The sequence below is a fragment of the Filicampus tigris genome, chromosome 8, assembly GCF_054856515.1.
Source record: "Filicampus tigris isolate MCC_2025a chromosome 8, RoL_Ftig_1.0, whole genome shotgun sequence".
Taxonomy (NCBI): domain Eukaryota; kingdom Metazoa; phylum Chordata; class Actinopteri; order Syngnathiformes; family Syngnathidae; genus Filicampus; species Filicampus tigris.
The window spans coordinates 21,577,280-21,605,057 of NC_141224.1; the positions used below are offsets into that span (position 1 = coordinate 21,577,280).

Sequence of the window (27,778 nt, forward strand, 5' to 3'; positions counted from 1 at the left end):
AGTTGGATAATTCCTTCAGATTTAATTTGAACTGTATGTCCTAAAAATAGGATCTTTCGCATATTTTCTTTTGTAGATTGAAACGCATTCCACATTGCAAAGAATTTTTTGTCTGAAAGTCTCAAAAGTGGTCTTTGGTTCAAATATTGCTGTAGCAAAGGTCCAGGCTCTGACGTACAGTACAGTTTTAAATGTTCTGTTTTTACAACATTTTGATTACCCACAACAACATTTGAAGGTGGAAATCCATTTTGGGAAGGATTTCAAAATATTTAGCACAATTCCAATGTGCAACTCATTTTCTTGACTGTTTTGAGGAAAAACAACATCAACAAAACCAAAAACAATGACGCATTAGATGCAATACAGATACTAGAAAAGAAAATGATCGTTTGTTTGTTAAACTTTGTTCAAAATCGACACTCTTCAAGAGGAAAGTAGTCACGGGCTTTTCATGTTTACTCAAACACATGCGGCTTTCTGGCAACACATCTATCAAAGTTGTAAATAATATAGTCCATTGCAAAAAATTACGGCAAGTTAAAAAATCAAACTGGATCCAATGTGACCAATGCTATAGTGATCGAATTGTACCCATAACTTTGATATTTCCCACACCAAAAACGTTCAAGGTTTACAAAACTTAAACATGAGCTGGAGCTTAATAAACATCCTGTTCTACTTAATGTCCGACTTGGCCAGATGGTCGGCATTTGCGTTGCATCAACTATCACGGACAATCACGAGTTCCTTCCAATGAGCTGCAATTGCTGTTATAAAGGAGTCATCACCCTTGATCCACTAGCAGGCCCCCTGCTTGATGTGAAGGCTGTACACGTGTGAACGTGGCATGTGATGATCCTTCATTTGGGTCAGGGAATCATTTCTTTGCCACACAAATTTGTGTTGTACCCATCGGATGAGATGGAACCGACACTCTGTGTCCAACAGGGTGTCAGTGATGCACAAACACACAGACAAGCAAAATGACCCCCACTGACCAAGTGTTTTTGTTACCCAAAGCCTATCTTCTCCATAGCAACCATTTGCAGAAATGCTGAATTTTAAACTATTTTTTTTGTGCTTCCTTTAAAGCATCAATGACTATGGAGAAGTTTATTGTGAGAGTAAAAGCACTGATACAGTTACTTTTAACAGACAGTGGATCATACTATATGCCATGTACAGTACATACTGTGTGTGCGCGCGCAGGTAAATGTTTAACGGGGCAATGAAGCTTAGGATAAATGGAACAAAAACATGCAGATTTCCTCATCAGACTCCAGTGAAGTATCAAACACACCATTTACTGGAAGAGCAAAAGTTTACAGATAGGGAATTGAATTTACGGTTTAATTTCAAACGTGATACACATTTTGTGGTTTGGAAAGATTTGTTTTCTGTCACTGAGGTAAGATTTGTATGTGTAACACATCATTATTTTTGTTTCTAAAACACAAATATCAGCCACAGTCTAAGGTTCTGAACTCAATGCCTTTTATAAACATCCAACAAAGGTATCACATCTCCCCATCAAAATGGGAATATAATAAAGATCCAGTTTAGCATTAATACTTTCTTGTAATTCAGTGATTCAATCCAAGTCTGGGCTGGAAGGGGAGGGCTGGGAACACAGATGCAGAGGAAACACGCCTCAGGGAGGACAGAGACTGTGGCGCTTTTCAGTTTCCCAACACAGTATTTCTGTTAACAGTTTTAATAAATCACCATTTGACAGAATTGGGATTTTGCATCAACTTGGTACTCCGTAAGTCAGATCCAGTTTGATCTGAGAAAATAATGAATGTGCATTTCATTAGGCCTGCATATGTGTATCACATGCACTCCCTGAATGCCACAACTATGCATGTCATTGTGGAGTTGCATATTTCGTGTGGAGTTAAAAAAAAAAAAAAGTGTGCGTGTGCGAGCGTGGTAACGCACCACTTTGGAAGGCTTCATACAGTACAGTACAAGACCCATTGCCAAGAGTGCACATCATTTTTTTCATGGGTTACTCACATGAGTTCCAGGAGATTGTCTTTGGTACTCACGAGTGCTTCAACGGATCACATAAGTCACGGTTCGGATTTTGAGTCACGCATCGGATCGTTTTTTTGGATAAGAAAAAAAAAAAAGATAAATAGAACCTTTTCTTCATTTATTTTATAAAACGCGTTTGCCCATAAAAAAAGAAAATCAACTCCTAATGTCTAATTTCTAACGTCTAATTCCTAATACCGTTTAAGACACGGAGCTGCTTGGCTGCCTAGACGGTGGATCTCCGTGAAACAGAGCCTCATGTCTTTTCCAAGTTTATACCTCCATCCATTTTCTCGAATCGGCCACTTATTAGCGATCACATGCCGCACCGGTGATGCAGAGCGGACAACAGAACACCGGCAACTGGCTGACCGGTGGCGGCGTGAATCTAACTCTTACTCAAGCGGGCAGCTTGTCCGAGACACTAACCTTCATGCATGGACGCTAAGAAGATCTCCTTCTGCCAACTTTGACTGTTAGCAATCGAAAGCTAATTCTGTCTCGACTAGTTGCGGGAGTTAGCGGGAGCCAACAGCCATGGCTGCTTGGCTGCCTATGGGAAAATAAAGCGTTTGCATCACTAAATGTCCGAAAACTACGATCAATTGTCACCAAAATTCATATGCACATTCCTGCTATTGTCCACTCTAACCGGCCGCCCAGGAGTCCTGAGATCAGCACCAATCCTGGGCATACCAGCACTGAAGATTGGGTCACAGTGGTTGCTGATGTACTGGGCTAAATTATGGGGTCAACCAGTCCCCAATTTGGGGAAGCCACACGCACGCAGAATCCAAGGAACTACCTGGACCATTGCATAAAAAGGCCTCAGGGAGCACAGGAACCCACCCCGTCTGGTGCCGCCAAAGGCAGATTGCACTGTGATGTAAAATGATGGACAGTTAAAGCACTAGCAGTAATTGTTGCAGCTCCTCATAAATCTGCGCTGTCAAAATATGTGGGAATGATCTGCTCTGCACATTTGAACTGGTTTTCTCATCAGGAAAAGTTTAACGTTTCCAGAGAATGAGGTCCTAATTTAATTATCAAAACAAAAGGAGGGGTAGGGAACAATCAACTCTCGATGATGTTGACATGAAATAAATGGCTATGACATCCATCTTGGATTTTATTTCTGAAACAACCTTTAGTTCCTCGTCATATATTCATCTTTAACCACAGGACAGACTGTCCTGGGCATGAGCTATTATAATGAACTATCGAAATATACGCTGGATTTTGAAAAACACAACCCTAGCAATGCCATGAATTTGTAATGATGCGAGAAAACATGACCCTGTTAACCATTAAAGTGCACAAGAGGCCACATGACAGGCATAGTGGTTCGATAATCTCCAGTAATCTCTGGTTGTACATTATGTACCACAGCATCGTTCACCTCCCGGAGCTTCATGGTGGGACATACCACCCCTGGTTTGTGTGTTTTATGTAAATATAGTGTGTAATGATACACTGTCAGAGCACAGATGGTATTATGGTCTTCCTTCCAGGCAGAGGTCATCTTTGCCACCCCGCCCAAAAGGAGGGGCCGAATCACCACTATGGTCAAAGGACCCGCTTTCACTCTGACCAAAATGACAGATGAGTTTGTATCTCTAATGTTGACTTGATTTTGTTACGTGAGCTTGCTGAGAATGTTATCTGAAAAGCATGAGAATTTAAACAAATTGTTAGCATTCGATCATTGGTATCACCTCTGTTGACGGTACACCTATTTGAGTCGGTTTATGTGGTAATTTTATGACAGCTAGGCAGTGGTGCAGGAATTATGCTTGAATCACACTTTACCATGTATCTGAACAGTTGTAATCTAAACTCTGAAATGTATACAAAAGACGTGAATTCCAAGTTCTCCGGAATTGATTCTTAGTTTAGTTTATGTGCCTCGACCTGGAGTTGTGGCGGCCAATCAGGTAACATGCGTTTAGAAAGTGTTCCGTTGTTAAAGTTGAACTACTCATTCATGAGTTAATAAGAATTCATCAAGATGTTAGTGTATATTTGAACACTAACATGGTATGGACAGTCAGAAGTGACTAACACTATGTATTTTCTTCACCGTAGGTTTCATTTACTACGTTTTACAGCCTGAATGAATACTGATTACCAGTAGTCATCCTGAATTATTCAGAGACATTACAGTAATACAACTGTATATTAATTTCATTTTTGACATCTGAATATTTACTTCACTGATTAGATGTTTTCTGAATGGCCTATTAGAGATACTATACCTTATACAGACAATCTGAGATCTAAATATCAGCTATTATGATAATTATTTCAGACATTAGCAGGCAAGGATATGTCGCAATCCTTCCTTGCACAAATCTGATGATTGCAAGGTGTCAATTTGAAGAGGGTGACTTGGCTGTCCCAAAAAGGTCTGGCCATTGTTGCTTTGAAACCCAACAGTTCATTGTTATTCCACTCCCAAAGTATGAATTTACTACTATTTATAAAGTAACCCAAAAAAATGCCCTAATTTATTCAGACCAGTTTTCCAAGGTACTGTATCTAATGTTCTAAAGTTGTTTATATTTCAGGGTTTACAAGACCCTAAAATTTCACAATTTTCTGCAACTGAATCTATACCAGGCGTCTTCAATCCTGTTCCTCAAGGTCCGCTGTCCTGCCTGTTTTCTCTCCTTGCTGCAACACACCTGTTTCAAATGATCACATAATCAGCAAGGTCTGCAGAAGCTGGACAACAATCCTGATCATTTGTATCAGGTGTGCTGCAGCAGGGCAACATCATCATAATTGTCATGAAAACATTCATGAAAGGTGTTCTTTGCATTTAACCCATAACAGCGGAGCACCCGACTGGTAGTGGCACACACTGGCGCAGGGGAAGTTGAGGCAATTGGTGTCTTGCATAAAGACAGCACTGCCAAGGGTCCATGAGTGGATGTGCCACGAGCCTCTACAGCTCCCCGCACACTTGATGTCTTTTTTTTTTTTTTTTTGCCTACATTCTGCCGATGACTTGAACCATGATTCCCACAACGGCAGGATTCCCACGACTGACAGTCAGTTCGAGACAGTAGCAATTGGTGCAGCTCCTGTGGATAATTTTAGGTTTATCCGCAGCAACGCATATTACTCTGGGGAATCATTTCCTAACAACACTAAACTTCCCAATTGTACAAAGGGGTATTTTGATTTTTATCAAATTGGTGTGCTCCTTTAAAACTTTACAACATCCTTTGGAGATATTTCAAAGTCCCACTCACCACCCCATGCAATAGCGAAAACATCACTTTTTAATTGATTGGCCCCACTTTGAAGTCACTCTCACCTTTCTCCTAAACTTTACAGATATTTTGAGTTTACCACCTCAGGCACAAATAAAAAGTTATAACTTCAAGGCGCAGGGCCATCCTCTCCTTGGCCCCCCGCTTATCATGGTAAATGGTTAATTAGGAAGCTGCTTATTCCTTCCCACAGGCAGCATGAATGTAACCATAAGGCAGCAATACTGTAAACTCAGTGGGGTAACACATTTACAAAGCAACACAAACGGCCATATAAAAGCAACATGTGGAAAATCTGACAAAAAATGGGCAGATCATCAAACTTGTATAAGTGCAGTAAACACAAATTGTTAGGTTTTTTTTTTCATGAGTCTGCACTTGACAAAATGCAGTCACCTCCAGTGCATGCGGAAAGTGCTTCACCTTTTCCAGTTATGTTCTAGTCTTATCCAAACATAAATAAAATTAGTTTTTTTCCTCATCCCATGACAATTACTGTAAATTTATAGAAAAAAAAAAAAAAAAAGGAAATCACATCCCTTGCCAGGAAGCTCAAAATTTAGCTCAGATGTACTGCTCAGGTCCACTGATCACTCTTTAGATGTGTCTCCAGCGTAATGGGAATCAGCCTGTGGTAAATTGATTGGGAGAGGCACACACCTGTCTATCGAAGCTCTCACGGTTTACAGTGCCTACGAGAACAGAAACCAAGTATGAAGTCAAACGAACTTGTTTGAAAACCTCAGAGACAGGATTGTCTCCAGGCAGAGATCTGGTGAGGGGTACCAAAACTAATATGCTAGTTTGCGGGTCAGTAATGAGGACTGCGGCCTCTATTATCCATAAATGAAAGAATTTAAGAAATATCAGGACTCTTACTAGACCCGTCCGCCTGTTTAAACAGAAAAAGGAGGCCCTCAGTCAGGGACGTGAGCAAGAACCTAATGGTCACGTTTTTAAATCCCCAGCGTTTCTCTGTGGGAAAAGTAGAACATTCCAGAAGAACAACAATCTCTGCATCAATTCACCAATCAGGCCTGTATGGTCGAGTGGCCAGAACGAAGTCACTCCCTAAGAGGAATATGGCACTTATACCATCTGACAATATTCTCTGGTCTGATGAGACAAAGATGAAGCATTTGGGCATGATTGCCATATTTGAAGCAAACCAGACAATACTCAGGTGAGTCGTGACGTCATTAACCGAGCCCTTAAGCAATGTGATGGCATATTTAGTCGACAGCAAGAGGCAAAATGGCCGCCCCTTGAGAAAAAGGGTAGATTTTCTCTTTTCTTTCTCAGCTTAATTCATATTCCACAAACGCAATATCAATCAGAATGCTGTGTTTGGACTAGTGGAAGGCACAGAGAGCATGTTATGTAAATGTAATTAAAATGTAATTTTGTAAAGAATTTTTTTGACTTTACTTCCACTTGAAAGGAACATTTACAAAATGCTATGGAACACACAGAAACATGTATGTTTGTTAAGAGTATCAAACCATAATAGAGTCATAGGCTTCAGATTTTATATTAAAAAGGGACAGGTGAATAAATAATGTTTTTAATGCTACGCGTCTGATGTGTTAATTTGCTAGGCGGGAACAACAGAAAGATGGAACAGGAGTATGAGGTTTTACACCCTAGCCTTCACCACCCTGACAATTAAAAGGGTTCGCTGTCCAAAAAGTATTGTGTGTCACACCAGACCTTTCCACACCTCAAATTCATGCCTGCAGCAGACCGTGTGACTGCGGGAATATGCAAACCGACACTGAAATGTCCCAATTCACTGGGCTCCAAGTGAAACAGGCGTCCTATTTCTGCATCCTATAATGCCATGCTGGGGTTGGGCAGCTGTCAGCAAGAATCCGCTACTCTATGATACTGTTTGATTATATTATTAACACCAGTGTGACGCATGGAACAGTAATTGTTTCTGAAGAGGGGAACTTAAGCCACAATTATTGATGGCTGCTTTGTAGTTAACAAATAACGTTGTAGGTTTCTGATTAGGGCTCATAAGGACAGTTAATGGAAAAGTTCTTATGTTGATAGATATCTCAGGATTTATTTATTTATTTATTTTTGCTTCGAGTCGGAATGACTGTCAGGATAGGGACTTACAGGTATTTTAATAAGATTTAAAAATATTCGACAAGAGGTTCCCACAACATACAAGACTCACCGTTAATGTCTGAGAAACTGGTAAATTAATGACAGGATGTTTGGCTTTATGGAAGCATTATATGACAGGTATAAAGCACCGAATATGTATACTGTATATGTATGGTGTATGGAATTCTGCAATTTAATAGTAACACACTTCTACAACCATGTTTTATTTTGGAAGAGACTCACTAAAGGAAAAAAAACACACACAATCCAAAGCAATAAATAAACTCCTGTAATTGTTAAACACATTGTGGATATTCTATAATTATCCCATCATGAGGATGTGGTAAAATAAATTGTGTACTTAATTTTCCTGACACTGTGGTGAACTCCGTCACTACAAAGTCTGCCAGCGCAAAAGTGTGCACACAGAAAATAAAGAGGCGATTATACCACTCGAAAGTTTACACCTTTTTTTTTTTTTTTCTATTTCACTGAGAGTACAAATCATGTGTGTAAAGGGACAGGGGGTGGGGGTTGGAAGCAGTGACAAGTATGAGGTAATTAAGTGATAGAATGCCATTTTATTGCTGAAGACAAAGTCAAATGCAATTAAATAGAATAATGAACTATGTATCGCGTCGTCCTCATAGTTGCCATCATGGACATCAAGGTTCCCTAATCCAGAAGTAATGTAAAAGTATAAATTGTGCAGGCACACGGGGACACGGAGTAATCTGGACGCAGCTTCCCTACTGGATGGTCAACAAAGTCTTTCCCTGGCTGCTTTCCACTGATTGGATACATGAGGAGGAAAATGGGGAGCACGCCGTTTAGGGCTTTCAGGAGCTGGCTCTGGAACAAGAGAGGTTGAGAAAGTTAAAGTGAATCACTTGGCAATGATGAGAGATGAGGCGGAAAAGTTGTGCTGGAAAGAGATGGTGGCAAACAACGAGGATGAGCGCTGACGTTTGTTGGATTTGATTGAGAACATTATAAATGGCTCTGTGGCCCTCAGGCCAACTCTTCAGTAACTATAACTCAAAATGAAAAGTAAAAAGGGATAACCATAGTGTGGCTGATTCAACGCACCACAGTTTACAGGATTATTGAACGCTCCTAGAAGCAATCAAGCGTTAATAGTGTAACCTCTGGAGTCACCTACGTCTGCTGAGCATTAGCAGTGGAATTGAATGACGGTGAATTGGGGGAAAGAACTATATGGCATTAATAATCTGGATCAGTGATGTTGCTAGCGGTACTCTGAATAAGAATAGCAAATCTGTTTTTACGTTAACAAAGTTACATTGGACACGCCACACATGTCAAAAACACATGGACATGCACTAAGGGAGAGATGTCCATGTCTTGAACCTGTGCACAGATTTCTGACAGAACTAGCTGTCTGCTCTCTGCTCACAGGAACATATTTTAAACACATGGTCAAAGTACTGCCTCGCACCTTCAAGTTCAGCCAACAAACATAACAGCTCTCCATAACCACTTATGTGAAGCTAAAAGCTGCTAATGTGAATACAAGAACAGTAAAGATCAAGTTCCGTGTCACTTGAACACTGAAATCCACTTTATTCAAAGGGATGCAACCGATTGCATGATAATTTAATGGCAGAAACCCAGTTAAATGAAACATGCATTTTTACATTTTCATTATACTCGTGCCATTCAAGAGATAGTTGTGATACATACAGATGCCAATACACCAAAAAGAGATGCATTAGGGCCATTAACAGACAACAGTACATTTCAACAATTGTTGAAAATGGAAGCCCTTCATGCACAAGATATGCAACCAATGTTTATGACATATTGTGGAGCAGTGCGTATGTACCAAGCTAAAAAAAAAAAAAACACAACAGCATGACTGCTTTTAAGTTCTCAGGTGGGTTTATGAAAACTCATTTAAATTCTAGTGATTGCAAAGGGCCATGAGGGATGCCATACAATGAAGTGGCTGTCTAAGTGGAAAATACAGTACAGTGATCCCTCGTTCATTGCGGTCAATGGTTCCAGAACCCCGCGCAATAGGTGAAAAACCGCCAAGTAGAGTTTGATTTATTATCATTATGGTTATTTATATTTAACTTAAAGTTTTATTTGGGGGGGGGATTTACGCCTGGGCGGCACGGTGGTCGACTGGTTAGCACGTCCGCCTCACAGTTCAGAGGTCGTGGGTTCGATCCCGGCTCCGGGCTCCCTGTGTGGAGCTTGCATGTTCTGCCCGTGCCTGCGTGGGTTTTCTCCGGGTACTCCGGTTTCCTCCCACATTCCAAAAACATGCATGGTAAGTTGATTGGACTCTCTAAATTGCCCCTAGGTATGATTGTGAGTGTGGATGTTTGTCCCTGTGTGCCCTGCGATTGGCTGGCAACCAATTCAGGGTGTCCCCCGCCTACTGCCCGAAGACAGCTGGGATAGGCTCCAGCACGCCCCGCGACCCTTGTGAGGAGAAGCGGTATCGATAATGGATGGATGGATGGATTTACGCCTCTGTTTCGCCATTGTGAACCCCTGACATGGGTCTCACCATTCTAAATAATGATTGTACAATAAATTTATCTTTAGAAATGCAAAATGAAGAATAAATACCAAGCTGCAGGCTGTGAGAGGAACTGAGCTCTAACCGCAGCAGCGGACGATTACGACAGAATGTTCGCTAATAACTACGATAAAGTTTTAATTTTAAAAGTGACTCACCTTAACTAGAATGCCATAATGCATTTTATCCAAAGATACAATCCTGCACTATGAAACGACTGCGTGTATGAACAAAGCCTACAAGTCAACTCCTATCTTTGAATCAATGCGTCTTTCTGCAATATAGCTGCCGATATGGCTGTGTTTCATTTTTAATTCATGAAAGCTTCTGAAAAATCCGTGATACACTGTGGGCGCGAAAGTTGAAGCACAAAGTAGCAAGGGATCACTGTACAAAGTATAAATAATTACAGATGGGTGGAAATATTTTTTTTGTGTGATAGCATATGATATGAGCATATTTCAACACAGTAATGACACTAATTACAAGATGCACACTGAGTGACCTTAATATAGAGTAAATGCAGGAAATTTTGATTCTTCCACTTCATAATCCATGTTCAAAGAAATCCAAGTGTTCTTCCTTACCAGATTCCAGTTTAGTAGTTGATCATCTTCTTGATTCCTTCAAAGCACTTCCATTTATCTGGGATGTAGAATGGTTCAAAAATGTGTGGGAAGGGAGTGTCATACCCACACACTCTACTAATGGGAGCCTCCAAATTAAGGAAACACTCCTCCTAAAAATATAAAATTAGAAAGAAAGTCAAAATCAGTACAAAACTAGATAAAAATAGTGTATAAAATGATGTATGCAAAGATAGAACAAATTGCCATCCCACAATGAAGCATGCGCTTCCAGGAATAGGAGGCTTAACATCATTCGACAGAATCAATTCAGAATCAAGAAATAATGAGCTTTAGTTTTGTACAACAAATTAGACAAAGCGGTTGTCAAAAGCACTTCTACTTTGGTAATTGCCAGTGGCATTATTCTAGGTCATCTGTTTGATAATGGATGGATAATATAAACCCTACATTCAGCAGTAGTTTAATACATTTGTTAAGCTGTATGGCATAATGCCACAATTTCTTTTGATGCAACATTTCATACGAATAGAGCAGCGTCGAGCATGCAAACCTCACACCCCTGTTCCCATGTAATGGCATTTACTTACACAAAGGTGCTGGCCCGTCTCTGTCTTGATTCTAGTACTACATCTAAATCCAGACATCCAAAGCTAAATACTTGCCATTTGTTGTATCTTAAATGAAGTTTAATTAATGTACAGAGAAGCAGGATAATGGATTGAACACATCCTCCTTTTCATCACTTTCTTTGCCCTCAGCCTTTGACTGGCATACAACTTGACAAATTCTTTCCAACAGACTGTGGTAGATCCAGACAGTAACCAAAATATATGAGTAAAACTGGAAATGTATTTTCCAAGTCTTTTCACTTTGCTTCAGAATGTTGTTTTTGGTCCTACAAACTTTTAAGACAGATCTGTTTGCTTTCTCAGCTTGTCATCTGATGTGAAGTTTGTAAACAACATCCTGTCCCACTTCGGCTTGGTTCGTTCACAGCAGATATTTGGAGCATACCAAAATGTGTTGCAACAAAGCGTGATGCAAAATACAAATTGGAGCAAGAATGTCGATTGATAGCTGATAATTATCTGAAGAATTTAGCAGAAAGAAATACAAATGTCCCTTAATTCAACAGTCTCATCTGTGAACATGCCACATGTTACACGACTATCATTATTTTGGAGCACAACACTTTGTTTCGTCATGTTAGGTGCCAATACTACCACTAATGTTGCTGTGTTAACCCACTAAGACCGGGAGCGCATGTTGTGTCTTTCTACCTTTCAAACCGGGAGAGCGGACACATAACTGTCCTTTTTTAATCCAATTCTCCATCTCTTAGCCAACTTAATGCATCAGAATACACACGTGACGGTGACGGTCGCGAGACCGCAGAGGATGTCGCGTAATTTTTTCGAGCCGTTGGTAGGCTAATGGCGTTCGCCTTCGATCGCCGGGAGCTCTGATTAAAGTAACGACAGTGATATATAGACGATGTGCACGATCAGTGGAACCAGTCGAACGTGATATGATATGGTTTGTAGACAATTACGATATTGACGTCTTTGCAACAGAATAGAGGATGGTAATTATCACTCGACTTTTTTTTGTTTCAATTAAAATAGTGCTTCTCTTGCACTGACACGTTATTTGAACATCTTCGATTGAAACAGTAAATAATAATAAATTCTGCCTGTGTGAAAGACACATGTCTAAACTCTTTAATTCTTTTGGAATTATGTTTCTGTCTGCTACAGGGGCTGAGATATTAATCATTTTTTAAGTGTTGAATTTCTGGGAGAACTTCAGGTTTTCAAGGGTAATTCCAAAGGCGACCTTAGGTTTTGGGGAGCTGTTGAGAAAGGCGCTTTAGGCCTTAATGGGTTAAGGTGCACATGCACTGTCAGGAACCTTACCAAGATCAATCTTATACTCACACAACAGCCCTTGGAGCCACATACTGTACTTGAGCATGTACTTTGCTTAACAAAGGAGATATTGAACTTCTGCTTTGAGATCCATTTTTAAAAGTGTTTTTATTCAGATTTGCATGTAAAAAGGTGAACAGTTCACAATGTTATGTAAACAAATCCTAATCTAATTTCATCCCTGATAGTCTAACAGCCATTAATGATTTCTAATGATATACTAAGAATAATATCTTAAATTTGATTGTCAAACGGTTGACCTTACTATAGTAGTTCAATATCATTTGAACTAAGATTTAAAGCACTGTAATATTTATGTACAGTGCCTGAAGACTGTTTTTGGCTATTTCAACTAATGGAAAGTGAGCCGGAGTACACACGGATAAAGCAAATGATGTGGATGTCATACTCTCGGAAAGTGACATCAATCTTAATAAGTATTGAAAAATCTGTTTGTATGGGCCGGGTGGACTCATTGTTTTTTCAAAATGTTTTTTGACATCATGCAACAAGTCAGACAGTAAAAAGGAGTTTGCTCTGTTTGTATGTAATCTCTTCGAAAAACATCACTGCAAGTGGGAGTAAAGTACTGCAGTCTGACTGCCCGTCACCACAGCTGGACAGGAGAAAGGCCACACATCCCAAATTACATTCAAATCAGTATTTACATTTTGGGAAGTGCATCATTATATGTATTATAACTAAATACAAGAATGCTACACACATATTTTAATAAGGCAATTGCAAATGCGTGTATCCACAAATGGTACAGGACTTCAAACAATCCAGTAAGGGACAGAATTGCTAGGGTGCACCAATACCAATTTTTTTCAGTACAAGTACAGACACTTACAATTAAGTACTCGCACACACCAAGTAGCGATTCTTGATTGCCATTACGTCTTGCAATTTCAAATAACATTTATTTTACCTAATCAAATAATGTTAAAAAACATGTACTTTTCTTGAATGTGGCATGCGTTTCACTGTTTCTGTTGTGTGTGTCTTGGCCTCCAATGGGGCAGTGTGGTGCACACATGCAGATAACATGCAGATTTGATAAAAATTGTTTTTAAAAAAGGCTCAAAGTGTGGCTAAGCTGCAGTAATGTAACTATTTTGCACGGTATAAAGAATCTACATCTGTGAGTTGTTATACATCTTTCTGTATATGTTACTGCACCATTTATGTTTGAATATTCGTTATGACATGGTTTCTACTGTGACATCAATTATATTCATTTGCCCGTTTAATAAAGTGTTTTGCATTTTGTGTTAGCATTAAAGGGATGGTTGGGCCGGGATGGCCATGTTTTCACTAACAAGTTCATTTTATATATTTTTTGATCAGGAAAATGAAAAGAGTTGTCATTTTCTATTTTATCAATAAATTTGGGAGGAATTACGAAATAAGGGACTCCATGAATAACGTGCTATTAGCTGTACTGTTATCCTACTGTTAGCTGGGGAATGGAGGGAAGGGGAGCTGGGGGCTAAAGATCCATGCTTGCCTGATTGCTTGCCCACTGCCAGTCACTGTCTGCCTCCCGAGAGTTGACACAAGTTTAGCGTCGCTAAATGTCCGGAATATAACCAGTCGGGGTTCGTGTGTGCGCATTCATGCTCTTGTCCGCTTCAGCCTGTGTAAGTGGAGAAGCGATCGGCACGGTATTTTTGATTTTGTGGAGGTGATCATGATGAGATCACGTTTTATGTCAATAAATCCAAATTATTGTGCAGAACACTTTTATACTTTCACAGGTTGAAGCGGACAAGAGTAGTAATGTGTATTTGCATTTTGGTGGCGATCGGTCGCCGTTTTAGACAACAGAATTGACAAAGGGAGCAATATTACCACACTTGCTTCCCTCCCGTGACGTAGACCGAAAACATAACATAATGGGGCACCATGCCTGACGCATTAGAACGACAGTGACACTCACTCACACATGCCTGCAATCTAACAATGAGAAATGCCAAAAGAAAGGAGAAGAGGAAGAATGGAAGAAGACGTAACAGTAGTCATGGCAACTAATGTGTAAAGTACATCATTAGTCTGATGCCGCCTCTCAGAGAAACAAACGGAAGGATTGTCTCCCCAGCTAGCATGATAGTTTAGCATTCGGCATCCGGTACAATAATTATTTATTATCTACAGCACCAAAATGCGCAATAATCGACCAGGATTCTACCTTTGGACAGGTTTAGGTAAGCCATTTTAAACTAAAAAAGAAAAACTTCTCCGTAGTGAGAAGCAGACATTCCAAATCCAACCGGAAATCGTTCGCTGCCATCAACTCGATTAGAAAACATGGAATTTGGGTGCCACTACAAGCTGTAATTTTAATATATACAAGTTTCACAGACTATAAGTCGCAGGACCATCCAAACTATGAAAAAAAATGCAATTATTAGAAATTATTCTTTCAAAATGGATAAACACTCACTTGCACTGTAGAGCTGATTTCAGCAGCAAACCCTCCGGTTATTGGGGCCTCATGACTAATGAGCAAACGTCCAGTTTTCATCACTGACTGCAACACAAAGACACAAAAAAGCATTACTGCAGATTCTCTACACATCTAGAGTCTTAAAAGACACATTTCAGATAAAAAGGTTAAAATAAGGACAATTGAACATTTAATTGAACTAAAATGTACACAGCTACAGGTTATTTTTAGAGATAAATGTGCTAAAAGGTAATGCTATCAATACAACTCTGTCTAATTAGTATAAGTTGAATTGGTGAAGTACCGGTAGTCAAAACAGATGCCGTTACAAATCAATTTGAAAATGGGATTTTGTCCCTTAACATGCAGCAGAATTAAGTATTTAAGTACTTCTCTCCTGATATTTACAGTATATACTTAAAACAGAAAGGACATTTATTTTGAAACATGTGTTTTTTCAACCAATTTTGCCCATCACAGATTTATAACATGAACACTATTACGCTCAAGAGTGCAAATATCATTAGCATTGGAAAATCGCAGAACAGTCTTGTGCACTGCTAGCTGTTGAATACCTCAAACCAATTCACCCTAAAATGTTTACAGGAAGACAACCAGTTACTATGATACTTAGTACTTAAGGCTGCTCAGTAAGTATAAGTGGTTGAAAGTGGTCTGCAAACAAACTCAACCAGAGAGTATACCAATTGGTGGGAGGGTGGGAAAGGGGAGAGTTGTATATAGAGTTTACAACCTTATGTGCATACCACAAAAAGGACATCCCTGTTCGTGTGTGGTCTGCATGTGACTCCTGTGCATGAATCCGTATGATGGATGTGCAAATAGGGAGGTGAGAACTACATGGGATGCACTATTGATGTAAGGGTGGATGATATACAGCGTACTTCAGGATGCTACAGTAGCTTGCTTCACATGCATTGTGTGCGTGTGTTTGTATTACTGTTTGTGTAAAGTGGATATGACAGAGCCACATGAACCCGAGGGGTTAGTTAGGCTAAGGGACAACTGTGGACATTAGAGGTCTCAGCCTTCCAGGCACAGGCATTCGGGTTTTCTGTAACCTGCCATTATCCCATGAGGATGCCTCTGCTCCACCAGTTATCTGTCACAGAATAAAACCAATACTATACTATAATCTCATCCACTTGCCACTGATCCAGACCAATGCTATGTCTGCTCCCTGCAACTTAGGAAAACAATGTATTCTTTTTCAAATGGTTCCATTTAAAATTGCTTTTATGACAAGTTTGAACTGGAATGGCACCGAGTGGAGCACAGACCTCCACCTCTAACCTTAGGGAGCAGTCTTCTGTGAATCGGATTTTCACAGCTAACTGATCAATTCTCGATCAACTACTCTGATTCATTTTATAAAGGGAAAGTTTTTTTCTTGCCAAATGCCACCCACTCCATGGCTTACGCTGGCTATAGGTAAGAGAACAGTCACCACAAAAAAACTGTGTGGACGTTCAATCGAGTTATCATTGGTTATTATGTACTGTACAGTTTGTCTTCCAGGAGGAAAAAGCTGTGTGCTCGATTAACTAAGAGACAGGATTTTTTTTCAAAAGCAAAATGCCTCTTTTGTGGCCATGTTTTTCACTTTGTTGAAATGACTACATTTTTGGAATCTTTGTTCAGGAATACTGCACTTAAAGACAGCACCCGAAGACAATAACTATACGTGCATTTAATGTGACACGTTCCTATAACTCAAATAGTTCCCATTGATAAAAGAGTTCCTCCCCACTCCTCTATTTACTCTGACTTGTAAGTTATATATGCTCTACAACACACTGCACTACACATATATTTCATTAAATGACAATGACTTTATGTGAAAGCAGCATCACCTTGACCACTCAGCGGGCACATTTCCTAAAGCTGTCATTGTATATGACGCATTAAAATTACATTATGTTCCAAATGATTAAGCATAAGGTGTTTTTGTTGATTATCCCGAACAGCACGTATAATATTTTTTTTAATCTCCAACAATCGTATTAGGCGGCACGGTGGACGAATGGTTAGCACGTCAGCCGCATAGTGCAGAAGTCCAGGGTTCAAATCTGGGCTCTGGCCCTCCTGTGTGGAGTTTGCATGTTCTCACCGTGGGTTTTCTCCGGGTACTCCGGTTTCCTCCCACATTCCAAAAAACATGCATGGTAAGTTAATTGGACAATCTAAATTGTCCATAGTTGTGACTGTGAGTGTGAATAGTTGTTCTTGCAACTGATGGGCAGCCATGACTGAGAACTCTCTCCCGAAGATGAAGCTATTTTGACCAGAAGTTCCTCAACATCACTTGTGTGGTTGTAGCTTCAAAGCTACACGGAGTAAATGAAGCTGTTGTGTAAGGTATGTCCTCAAAAACAGTTGCCACTACAATCGCGTTTAATCATTTGAACAAGAAACACCCAAGTGATGATACTGAAAGCATGAAGATGCGAGCGGCGTTTGCACAGTCTGTCCTCATAGCATTAGCATATTAGCCGCTATTAACTAGCTGTGGATTCACCATACCAAAAAAAGAAATAAATCGTGTCATCTTTGTGTTTGCAAGTAGCAATGATGCTTTTGCCATATGTATCATAATAAATGAAAAATTATGTTTACATTTTAAGGCATGTTCATTATTTCTGAGAAGTGAATTTTCAGTAGTTCACTGTGTTATTTTATATTGTTTTGTATGTGTTGTAATGTTGAGTATCTATTATTAAATAATTTTCTTTCTCATTTTTTATTGCACCCTTCCTACCGCCAAATAGTATGTAAACATGTACAGTACCTGTTTGAACTGGTCTGTGCCGCAAAGATCGGTGGGGACCAATGATCTAACCTATTACCTTGGTCGAACAGCAGATAAGTGGTTCTTCATTGTCCCTCAGTCTATTTCAAGATTGAAATCGTATAGCAAGTTACAAAAATAGTAACACCACAATTAATTAAATTTAATTTAATTAAAACACTAAATGTTGCCACAATTTCAAAGTGTTAAAGGTTAGAAAAGAGCAGAAACCATTAATTTTACAACTGGCAGAAGGTCTGCCAAAGACTAAAATGCCAACATAGCAATTAAGGCAACTGCCTTGTGTTCAGGATAGAGAATCATCTATAGGTGCATAGAGTACTGCAGTTTCACATTTCACAAAGTTCAGCCTTTCCTTTTACTTGTCTTTAGAATTACAGAAACTAAGGCATCATATAATTTTAGATGCAAATGAAGCCATAGGAAAATATCTGGACCAGTATATCTGCCTTATTAAAATATGTATACAAGTTGACCAGTTTGATGGCTTTAAAAGGGGACATTTCTATGTGTCGACTGAGGAAAGGACCATGAATGCGCGAATATAAAATCTTAAGACCCCATGCTGGCAAGTTTTTTTTTTCCTCCACGGGTTATAACATTCACATGGGTTTATATTAGAATAGTAGCACATGCCAAAGAACACTTGAGTAAAAGCTAAGAGTAAAGGATTGGTTGTGTAAATGACAAATTCTTGTTTGAGAGAATGTTTTATAGGGTTTAGAAGTCAGATATCATAATCACATTACTTGGCTGAGTATAGGGATGCTCTGATCGATCGGGCACCGATCATGATCGGTGTTGATTTTCGTGAAAAATGACGTGATCGGAATATTCGATCAAAGCCTTTTATTGCCGATCAAAACATCCGATTACCCGCAGCTCATGCTTGGCTGCCACGAGACGAAATGGCAAAAAAGTTGATTTGTATAATACGCGACGACGTCCCTCCGTCCAAAAGCATCACTCGCGTTGCCCTGCACGCAACCGCGCCCGCCCGAGCGAGCTACATTGACTCCAATTGAAACGCGCCACCCAAAAGGCTCCCCAATGCAGCTGTGCCTCCGCTGCGAGCAGAGGGGAGGGATGCAAAACAAGGCTGCTAAGCATGAGCTGCGGGTGATTGGATGTTTTGATCGGCAATAAAAAGCTTTGATTGAATATTCCGACCACCGCAGTTGGTGTGAACATATCATTGTCTGCTGTGTATGTGGAGTTTGCGTCTTGTAATACTGTATATGTCATGAAAAGGTACCTCGCGCGGGGAGCATTGGCAAAAGTTTCAATACAACCAACTTTATCCGACATTTGAAGAACAAGCAATTGGGAGACTATGGTGAGTTTACGAGGCTCACTGCATTGAATAAAGTCAAGGCGGACACAGCGCAGTATAAGTGCTATCATTGCCACAGGGAGATTAAAAGATTAACAGTGACTTTTTTCTCGTTGACAAATGCACAAGATAGTTAGTTTGTTAGTTAGTTTACAAGACAATAAAGTTCCTGAGTCGTTTTGTATTTCTTCATGCTTTTGAAAATATATATAGATTTTTGTCAAAATTACGGCAATAATATGGCTGTTTTTTTTTCAGATAATGTTGCATGATAGCAGTCACCATAAATAAATGGAAAAATATAAAGATATTCCATGCATGATCGTATCGTATCGGTGTCATAAAACCCGATCGGAGCATCCCTAGCTAAGTATGTTAAAAAACACAAATAATTTGTCTCCAGCAGTTGGAGTTGTTCTTTTACTACAGCGAACAAGTCACTAAAAGAACAAAATACACACTAGGACAAAAGTACAATGTCGTAAAGCAATTTAACATGTCCAGCAATGCAGTTATAATGATATAACAACTACTGTGAAAATGATGCTATGAGTCATGAATGTATTGGGACTTGATAAGAATTGAGTCGTTCTGATTCCATTCGATATTGCTTATCGATCATATTCCCGAATAATTCTCCTATCGATTTTCATTGGGTGAGGGAATCAAATAATACAAATGATATATGATCACTGATTTCATTACCAATATATATGATACACAATGTTACTGCCTCGCGCTGTGCAAAATGGACATTTCATATGATGACACAGGTAAATTTATATACCGATAATGATCCAGATAGTATTTTTCCTTAAAATTGCATTAAATTAATGGCCATTTTCTGGAATATTTTCTCATTTTATTCATAAAACACATATACTTCAAAGAAAACAATTCAATGGATAAAATATCAAAATACAATACAACAAAAATATCCAGTGGAAAAATAACATTCAAAATATCTTGTGGTACAAGCAGTTTTCGGGGGATGTATACTGTACAGATAGTGATGCCATTTTTAAAAAGTTCAGGACCAGAATACACTTCTTGCTGGTGACGTCACCATTCATTTGCTATTTAAGAGGAATTGATAAGTGGAATTGTCAGGGAATCAAACAAACGAATGCTAGGAATTTAATTACTGGGAACTGGTTCACAATATGAAGTGTCCAGTAATCCAGTAATATTTATCAGCAACTAATGTGCAAATGATGCAATGAGTGATTAAATGATATAAATGTTCCATAAGTGCGGTAATACTGACAGACAATTGTTATGCAAATGAAGCAGAGTGACAAAGCTTTGATGACTACAGTAGTAATTGCGCTCGCTACAGAGACTGCGTTTACATGTAGTCAATAATCAGGTTATGGTCAAAATTCTGATTTCGGAAACATTTAGAATCACGTGTTTACACGTGCATGAGCTGACAGAGTTACTGCTGCTTTTGAGTAAACCGATTTAAGCGGCGACGTATCGACGTCATAACGCAAATAGACATCATTTTCGCATGTTACTTGCTACTGTCAATAGAACACATATTCACATCACTCACCGCACGAATGAAGCAAACTGTTTCCTCCTCTCTCCATAAAGTGCGGTGCCAGACTTACTATATCTTTCGCCATGTTTTCTTTTTCACTAATCGTGTATTTCCAGTGGGTTGCGTGCCAAACACCGCGTGTACAAGCACTTCCTGCGCACATCTTCGGGTTAGAAAAGGAGTAACCCAGGCATGATATTTGGACTTTTAAAAAACAGAGTAAGGGCACGTTTACATGGCTTTTAAAAACCTGTATACTGCCAATATTCAGGTTTCAGAGATGTACAAAACTAGCAAAGTTTGTCTGGAACTATAAATCAACCGTTTTAGAGATCAATGGCGCGGGGAAGCTATTGGAATGTCAGCTGGTTTTAGTGTGCATTGGTCCATAGCCACTGACTGGCCACTGGTTGAGGATGAACGCCGCTTCTCGCCCAAAGTCAGCTGGGACAAGCTTCAAGCTCAACCGTAATACTAATGAGGATATGCGGTACAGAAAATTGATGGACGGATGGATGGATGGATGTGCGATAGCACCTACTAGAGGCAAGGAGCTGGAAAAGGTGGTGTACGTTGGTGAATTAACTACGCTTGTCTCAAGAGTGGGTAGAGGGCAGGTTTTGGCAGTCCTAACTGTCAATTGCAGTCAGATTGTGTTCTCCCTTATGGCAGCACCAAACCAGACTGTGATGGATGAACACAGAACTCATTTAATGACAGCTTTACTGTCCAGAACTCTCTCAACAGCTCCTGTGGCAGGCAATGCTTCCTCAGAAGCCACAGGAAGTACGTACATCTTCTGAGGTGCCTTTTATAGGATGGAGTTGATGTTGGCCAACCATCTCAGTTCCTGATAGACAATAGCAATTCACGGGAACTTGAACGTCTCGAGTCTCTCGACGATTGACAGTTGGGCAGCCCAAGAGGCAGCTGTGACGAAGGATGTTCCTTGAAGCTGACCATCATCTCGACAGTCAGCTACAGCGTACTCAATTTAGGGCTGCACGATATTGTACAAAAATGACATTGAGATTTTTGGGGGTTTGCGATACATATTGCATATTAAAAATAGAAGAGTTTTCACCAGATGACTTGAATAGATTTGTTTGGGAATAATTTGGTTAGCTCACCATGGGTATCATTGTATTCATATAATACTGTTTAATCCAGACTAAGGGGGTTCATCTGTGAATGATGATTGCTGTACATAAAAGGGATCACGGAAGCCATTTCTCTGTAACATAACAGATTATTTAACATTGTATTTCACACTTCAATGTAAACAGCAGCAAAATATTGAACATATTTTTAACAACAAAAAAATAAATAAAAGAGCAGGTGCACTAGTCCCTTGAGTCACTACAAAAAAATAGAAGAAAATAAAAAACCTCTAAAGCAGCAGCAGAGTTATAAACATCTTTAAACTAAACTATAAAATATTAAAAAATTAAAAAGCAGGTGTACTAGCGCCTGACTTGTTTACAAAAATATAATAAGATAAAAAACCTTTGTGAAACTGCAGCAAAGTTGTAAACAAATGAGAAAAAAAGATTAAAATTAAAGAGCAGGTGCATTAGTCCCCCGAGTTGTTCACAAAAATTTTACAATAACTAAAACGGTCTGTAAAACATATTGCATCTGTGATTTGTCGGTGCTGTTTGGACTTCTTATCATAAGGAGTTATGCTGGCAAAATCGTCTGTACCGGTAATTGTTTTTTGAGTAGACTAAGTTTCACCTCCGGTCCCACCTGGTCATACAGGGGGTTGTGATGGCAATTGCAGCAACAACGGTGAGGCACTGATGGCAAAGGATGTTTTTGTTCTGAATCTTCCTTTTTATAGCCGAAATACTTTCATATTTCGGATGTTGACTTTCTTTTGGGGAATAAATCTACTGCCGCTTCTGCCGTCGTCCCCTCCTCCATGTCGTCTCAGAGCAAACAGCAGTGGCTGTGAGAGTGGAGGGGCCGGTGACTGATTGGCAGGAGGGAGGGAGTGAGCGAGACAGGCTGTGTTAGAGCATGGAGTAGCTTTCTGCTTTTATGAAGCAAAACAAAAGTTTGCGTGTTCTAAAAAAAAAAAAAAAAAAAAGTTAAACCATCGCACGTCCTACGATGTGACTATCGCGCATGCACACATCACACACAATTGCGATGTTCAAACGACATATCGTGCAGGCCTACTTCAGATCATGTTGGCAGAGCACCAGCCCCTGCTATTTTTGTTGATATGCAGATTGGTCGCCATTGTTGATGAGGCCGACGACCGTAGTATTATCTGCAAATTTCAGGAGTTTGATAACTACGTGCAATGTGATGCAGTTATTCATGTAGAGAGAGGAAAGCAGCAGAGAGAGGACACATCCTTGGGGGGCCCCGGGTGCTGATGGTGCGTGTGGAAAAGTTGTCTTCCCCCTGCCTCACCTGCTGTGTTCTGCCTGCCAGGAAGCTGTAAATTCACTGGCAGATGGCAGGAGAGACGCTGAGATGGAGGGGCATGGAGGAGAGGAGTTCAGGGATAATGGCATGAAAAGCAGAGCTGAAGTGCACGAAACAGGATTCTCGTATGGGTGCCGTTGAGGTGTCCAGAATGATAGGCAGCCCGATGCTGATTGCATCATCATCCATAGACCTATTTGCTCTGTCGGCAATGAGATTAATGCATTGAGGGGCACATACTCCTATTTGCAAATTCATTTCTTACGCGTCTTATATGCACACTTTCAAGTTGCGGCGATTCTGCCGCCTAGGCTTGTGACACACCCATCAAACGTAACCTGGGAATCGGCACGCAGCCACTGAAGAGGTTTGACCCATTGAATTCTGAGGATTCCTGCAGATCCCGGATTGTGGAGTTTTCCTAGACGTGAATTCCTTAGAGATCCATTTAGAAACTATGTCACACTTAAAATGTGAAATTAACTTGTGTAGTAGATGCGGAAGTTGTAATGACCGTGAGCCAGTGTGCTCTCATTTCATGAGTGGCTGCCTCTCAGCCACTGATTTTGTAGTGATTTAAACTATGAATTGCAGTTGTTGGCGACGTCACAAATTATAGTCCATCAAATGCACAGAAGCTTTCACACAGATGAAAAATTCATTTAAAGGTTTAAGAGAGAGAGACACAGCCGCCCATCGCCAAGTCGTAAAAATACAGTATATACACAGTCCATATGTATTGTGTTTTACAGCAATATTTAACCATATTTCTAATTTCATATATATCTGTGGATGAAAAACGTGAAGTTTATGGTAAAAACTGTCACGAGCCGTGTGCACGTTACCGGGGCAAGTAAATGAGTCCATTGAATTAAATTAGAGAGAGTCCCGTCTTTAAATGTATTCCCATTTTTGTCTTACTTGTAGATCATGTCCTCTTTCTGATACAACCTGAGTGTTCCTTGACTGACAATGTGTAGAGTGTGGTCGCCCTAAAGAGGAAAGTGGATATACTGTATGGAAATACAGGGCTCGCTCTTATTCACTAGAAAGGACCAGGTGACGTGCATGCCGCTCGGAAAATTTTTAACAACAGGCCTCACTTATTTCATCCACAGGTACATGTGGAATTGTAAGTATGGTTAAGTTTTGTTGTAAAAAAAATTATGTGCATTGTATGTACTGTACTCTTGCTTGTTTCATACCAGGAAATGGGAGTGTGCAGAGTAGTTCCTTACTGCATCCCGTTAAGAAACGCCAACGTTTGTCGGCCAATCAGATGACAGTGACTTCACGCGTTGAAGAACAAAGTAGGAAGAATGGTTCCACTATAACCGCAGCGCCTCAAAACAGTGTAACAGAAAAGCGACATACAAAGCACACAGGGCAGAACCAGGGCGTTCAATTGAAAAGAGGCATTTTGTAAGCAGTCACAGGACTGGATACCTGAAGGCATAATCATTGAGGAAAGATAATAAACAAATGGTCTATACGGCAGCTCGTTACAAAAGGATTCACTTTGGGGTTGCAATGATTGTTGCCACTCCTATCTGTTGCTTTTGTTGTGTTGCACAACAGTGTTAGACTGTTTTTGTTTTCTTTTGTACTCTGGTGAGTTAGTGTTCCCTTAAAGGTCAGAGTGCAAACATTGGAAACTTTTCTGTAGCCCTCTAGAACCCCCTTTACAATGCATAACTGTCATTAAAATGTGATTAGGTCGCTGGTAGACAGCAGTTAAATCACTAAATACAAATTCAGAATGTGTCGTCTGCCGTTTGAATCTCGCGCCCCCTCATCTTTGGCTTTTTCCGGATATGTGACATCACAGTAGCCGGAGGATTCAGTGACTAATCATGAACGGTCTAATAATGAATGCCCCCTTCTGTTGGCTCGTGTGTTTCAAAATCCTGTCATTCCAAACATTGCGAGCCATTGAATGTGCTGTGTTTGTAGCGCATGGAAATTGTACAGTCGATGGTGTAGGGAGTGGTTTAGCTACGTCTACGTCACTTCCGGTGGCTTGCGCCACGATTCCTCGAGCTTCTATGAAGTTCGGAAACACTCGGAATGAGTAAGTAAAACCTATTTTCTAATCAATCTGTGGTAGACAACTTGCAGGAAGTGACTTGTATATATAATAAAACCTATTACCAATGAGAATATGAATTTTAACAGACTCTGAAAAATGTTTGCACCCTGACCTTTAATGTGCTCTGATGAATTTTCCTTCCTCTGCTGCCCTGACAGAGGGCTCCTGATTGTCGGGCAGGGCAGCAGCTCTCTGGTGGCTTCCACATTACTAGTCATTGTGCTATAGGGATGTCATTCAATGCCAGAGTTGTTCCAAAGGCTGCAAGCGAAATGTCCTGTTTACTGCAATTCCCATACACGCCCAAAGTAATGAGCAGCATGGAGTTTCATCCTGCCACAGCCGCTCCATCCACACTACCTCTATGATCAGTCTCTTTCTACATCAGTATGCTTCCTGCTTCTGCTTTCCCAACCCAGTCGTTCTTCCGTGATGCGGTTTGTCTCATCCTCATGATTTTTCTTGGCTCCTCCCTTCATCGATTCTTCAAACCATCCATTTAGCTTGCTTTCATGAAGTTCATGTCATCAGTTCAAGCACTCCCCACAATGCGGCCTCACCAAGGTTGGCAGTCAACGACCTGGCAAGCACTCAAAGGCTAAGGTCGCAACTGTCACTTTCCCATGGAATATATATCAAATCACACACATGCAGGCAGACGAAAGCCTCCAAGAGCCTACTGCAACATGCAACCAAACACATACTCATGCTCTTGCATGTGAAGTACATACCCCGAAGTACAGACACAATGGCTTTTCTAGAGCTGCTTATTGTGAGTTACAGAAGCTCCCTTGACTGCCATGATATCATGCTATCTTATCTAGGTGTCATCTGTGGGGTCATCCTAAAAGCAGTCAGTGTTTAAAACATCATGAAGTCCTTTGTAATGAGACGTGCGTTTGTGTAAATCCAAGAGACTTTTTTTAGTGCACCAATGTCCATACTTTAAAAAAAATCTAACAGACTCTTTTTTTCAATGTATGAATGTGTAATCTAAAATCTAAGAGGTGTAGATGTGTTAAATTAATAAAAACAGTCCTGAGGCATCTATAGATTGCTCCTATTTTGCACAGTCAGTCAATGGGATTTAATACTAGTCTTCAAATCCACACTTTCCATATAAAGCTGGAAACCGCTATCACTGAAAAACTGTGGTCATGACACCCCCGCATACAAATGCACGACACACACACCCAAAGACACACACACACACACAGATTCCCGCATGGTATGCGACAGGAAACGAAAGTTGAGCTCAGAGTCGCCATAGAGAAGCAGTCTCATGTCCGCTGGCTTCGCTTCTGTCCGCTGACCCTATAATTGACTGACCATCGAAGGGTCCAAACGCATGTGGCAATGTGATCTTTATGAAATGTTCTGCTTTAAATTAGTGCTTAGTGCTTAACATAAGGGTGCTGGAGAGTGTGTGTGCGTGTGTGTGTGTGTGTGTGTGGGGGGGGGGGCTGTTAACTCACCAAAGAGGTAATGATGGTGAGAAAAACAAACACACTTGCTATTTGTGATTATACCACTGATCCGACTCATTCAATCTCATGAGAGACAGCGAGGCAAAGTGAAAACTACAATGAAGGGGGGCACAAGGAAAAAAGTAAGGAAAGAAAGTAAGGATCAGCTTCAAGACTGGGCAGAGGGCCAAGCCAGCCTCTGGAAGAGTAGAATGCCAGGAGACCTCCGACTGAAATAACTGCTTACATCCCATGAAAAACACATTAAAACTAATTTAAGCCAATTACACTCTGACACACACTTACACACTACTTCCCTCTGCATTGGCATGCACATTCAAACACATCTTACTGTGCATTGCACCATCTTTCAATGTAAAGTATCTCACAGACTCCAGAAGGTATGAGCAAATAGATGGCCCAATGTTGTACATCTAAGTGCTTCCTGCATAGGTTATGATGTGTCCAGTAAGGAGGACCTCTCCTCAGCAGGTTATCTATATAATGAAATTAGACAAAGCTTTTGGAAAATAAACAGACTGTAATTCATGAGGACGGACAGAAACTATGATACACGCACAAAGTCAGTCAGTATGAAAAGCACTTTCTCAGTCCAGTAGCCATTAAATTGACTTATAATGGAGAAGGACACCAGGAATAATGGGAGATCCTGCAAGAGTGGGGACAACCCACAACAATAGGCAATAAATCGGTTACTTGCTTCAACAAAATGGAATCCGCTTCAACTTATTCTCCGAGTATCACGCAACAGATGTTTCACTGGAAACAAAACCAAAAAAACAATAACAGTATATACATACTGTAAATATCCCTAAACTCAGATGCCAAGACAGCCTTAATCCACATATCGTAAGTGACAAAGGTGCTCACGGTTTTTGGTTTGGTATGCGTTGACTTGTAGGAAAATCAATCGTCATGTAGTTTAACGTCCATCCATCCACCTCTTATCCTCACAAGGGTCGCGGGCGTGCTGGAGCCTATACCAGCTGTCTTCAGGCAGTAGGCGGGGGACACCCTGAATTGGTTGCCAGCCAATCGCAGGGCACACAGAGACAAACAAACATCCGCACTCACAATAACATCTAGGGGCAATT

The 27,778-nt window shown here is 40.3% G+C and overlaps 1 protein-coding gene across 1 annotated transcript in view; it reads right to left on the minus strand.

Annotated features, from left to right (window-relative positions):
- Positions 1-8,000: 8,000 nt before the first annotated feature.
- The window catches only part of bckdhb (branched chain keto acid dehydrogenase E1 subunit beta), a 58,297-nt gene continuing 38,519 nt past the window's right edge, over positions 8,001-27,778 (minus strand). The window contains exons 9-11 of the mRNA XM_086038325.1: positions 14,958-15,044; positions 10,581-10,732; positions 8,001-8,291 (exon numbers count right to left, since the gene is read on the minus strand). Coding sequence (XP_085894451.1) covers positions 10,592-10,732; positions 14,958-15,044 — 228 coding nt within the window. The 3' untranslated portion in view covers positions 8,001-8,291; positions 10,581-10,591. The remainder of the gene's footprint in view (positions 8,292-10,580; positions 10,733-14,957; positions 15,045-27,778) is intronic.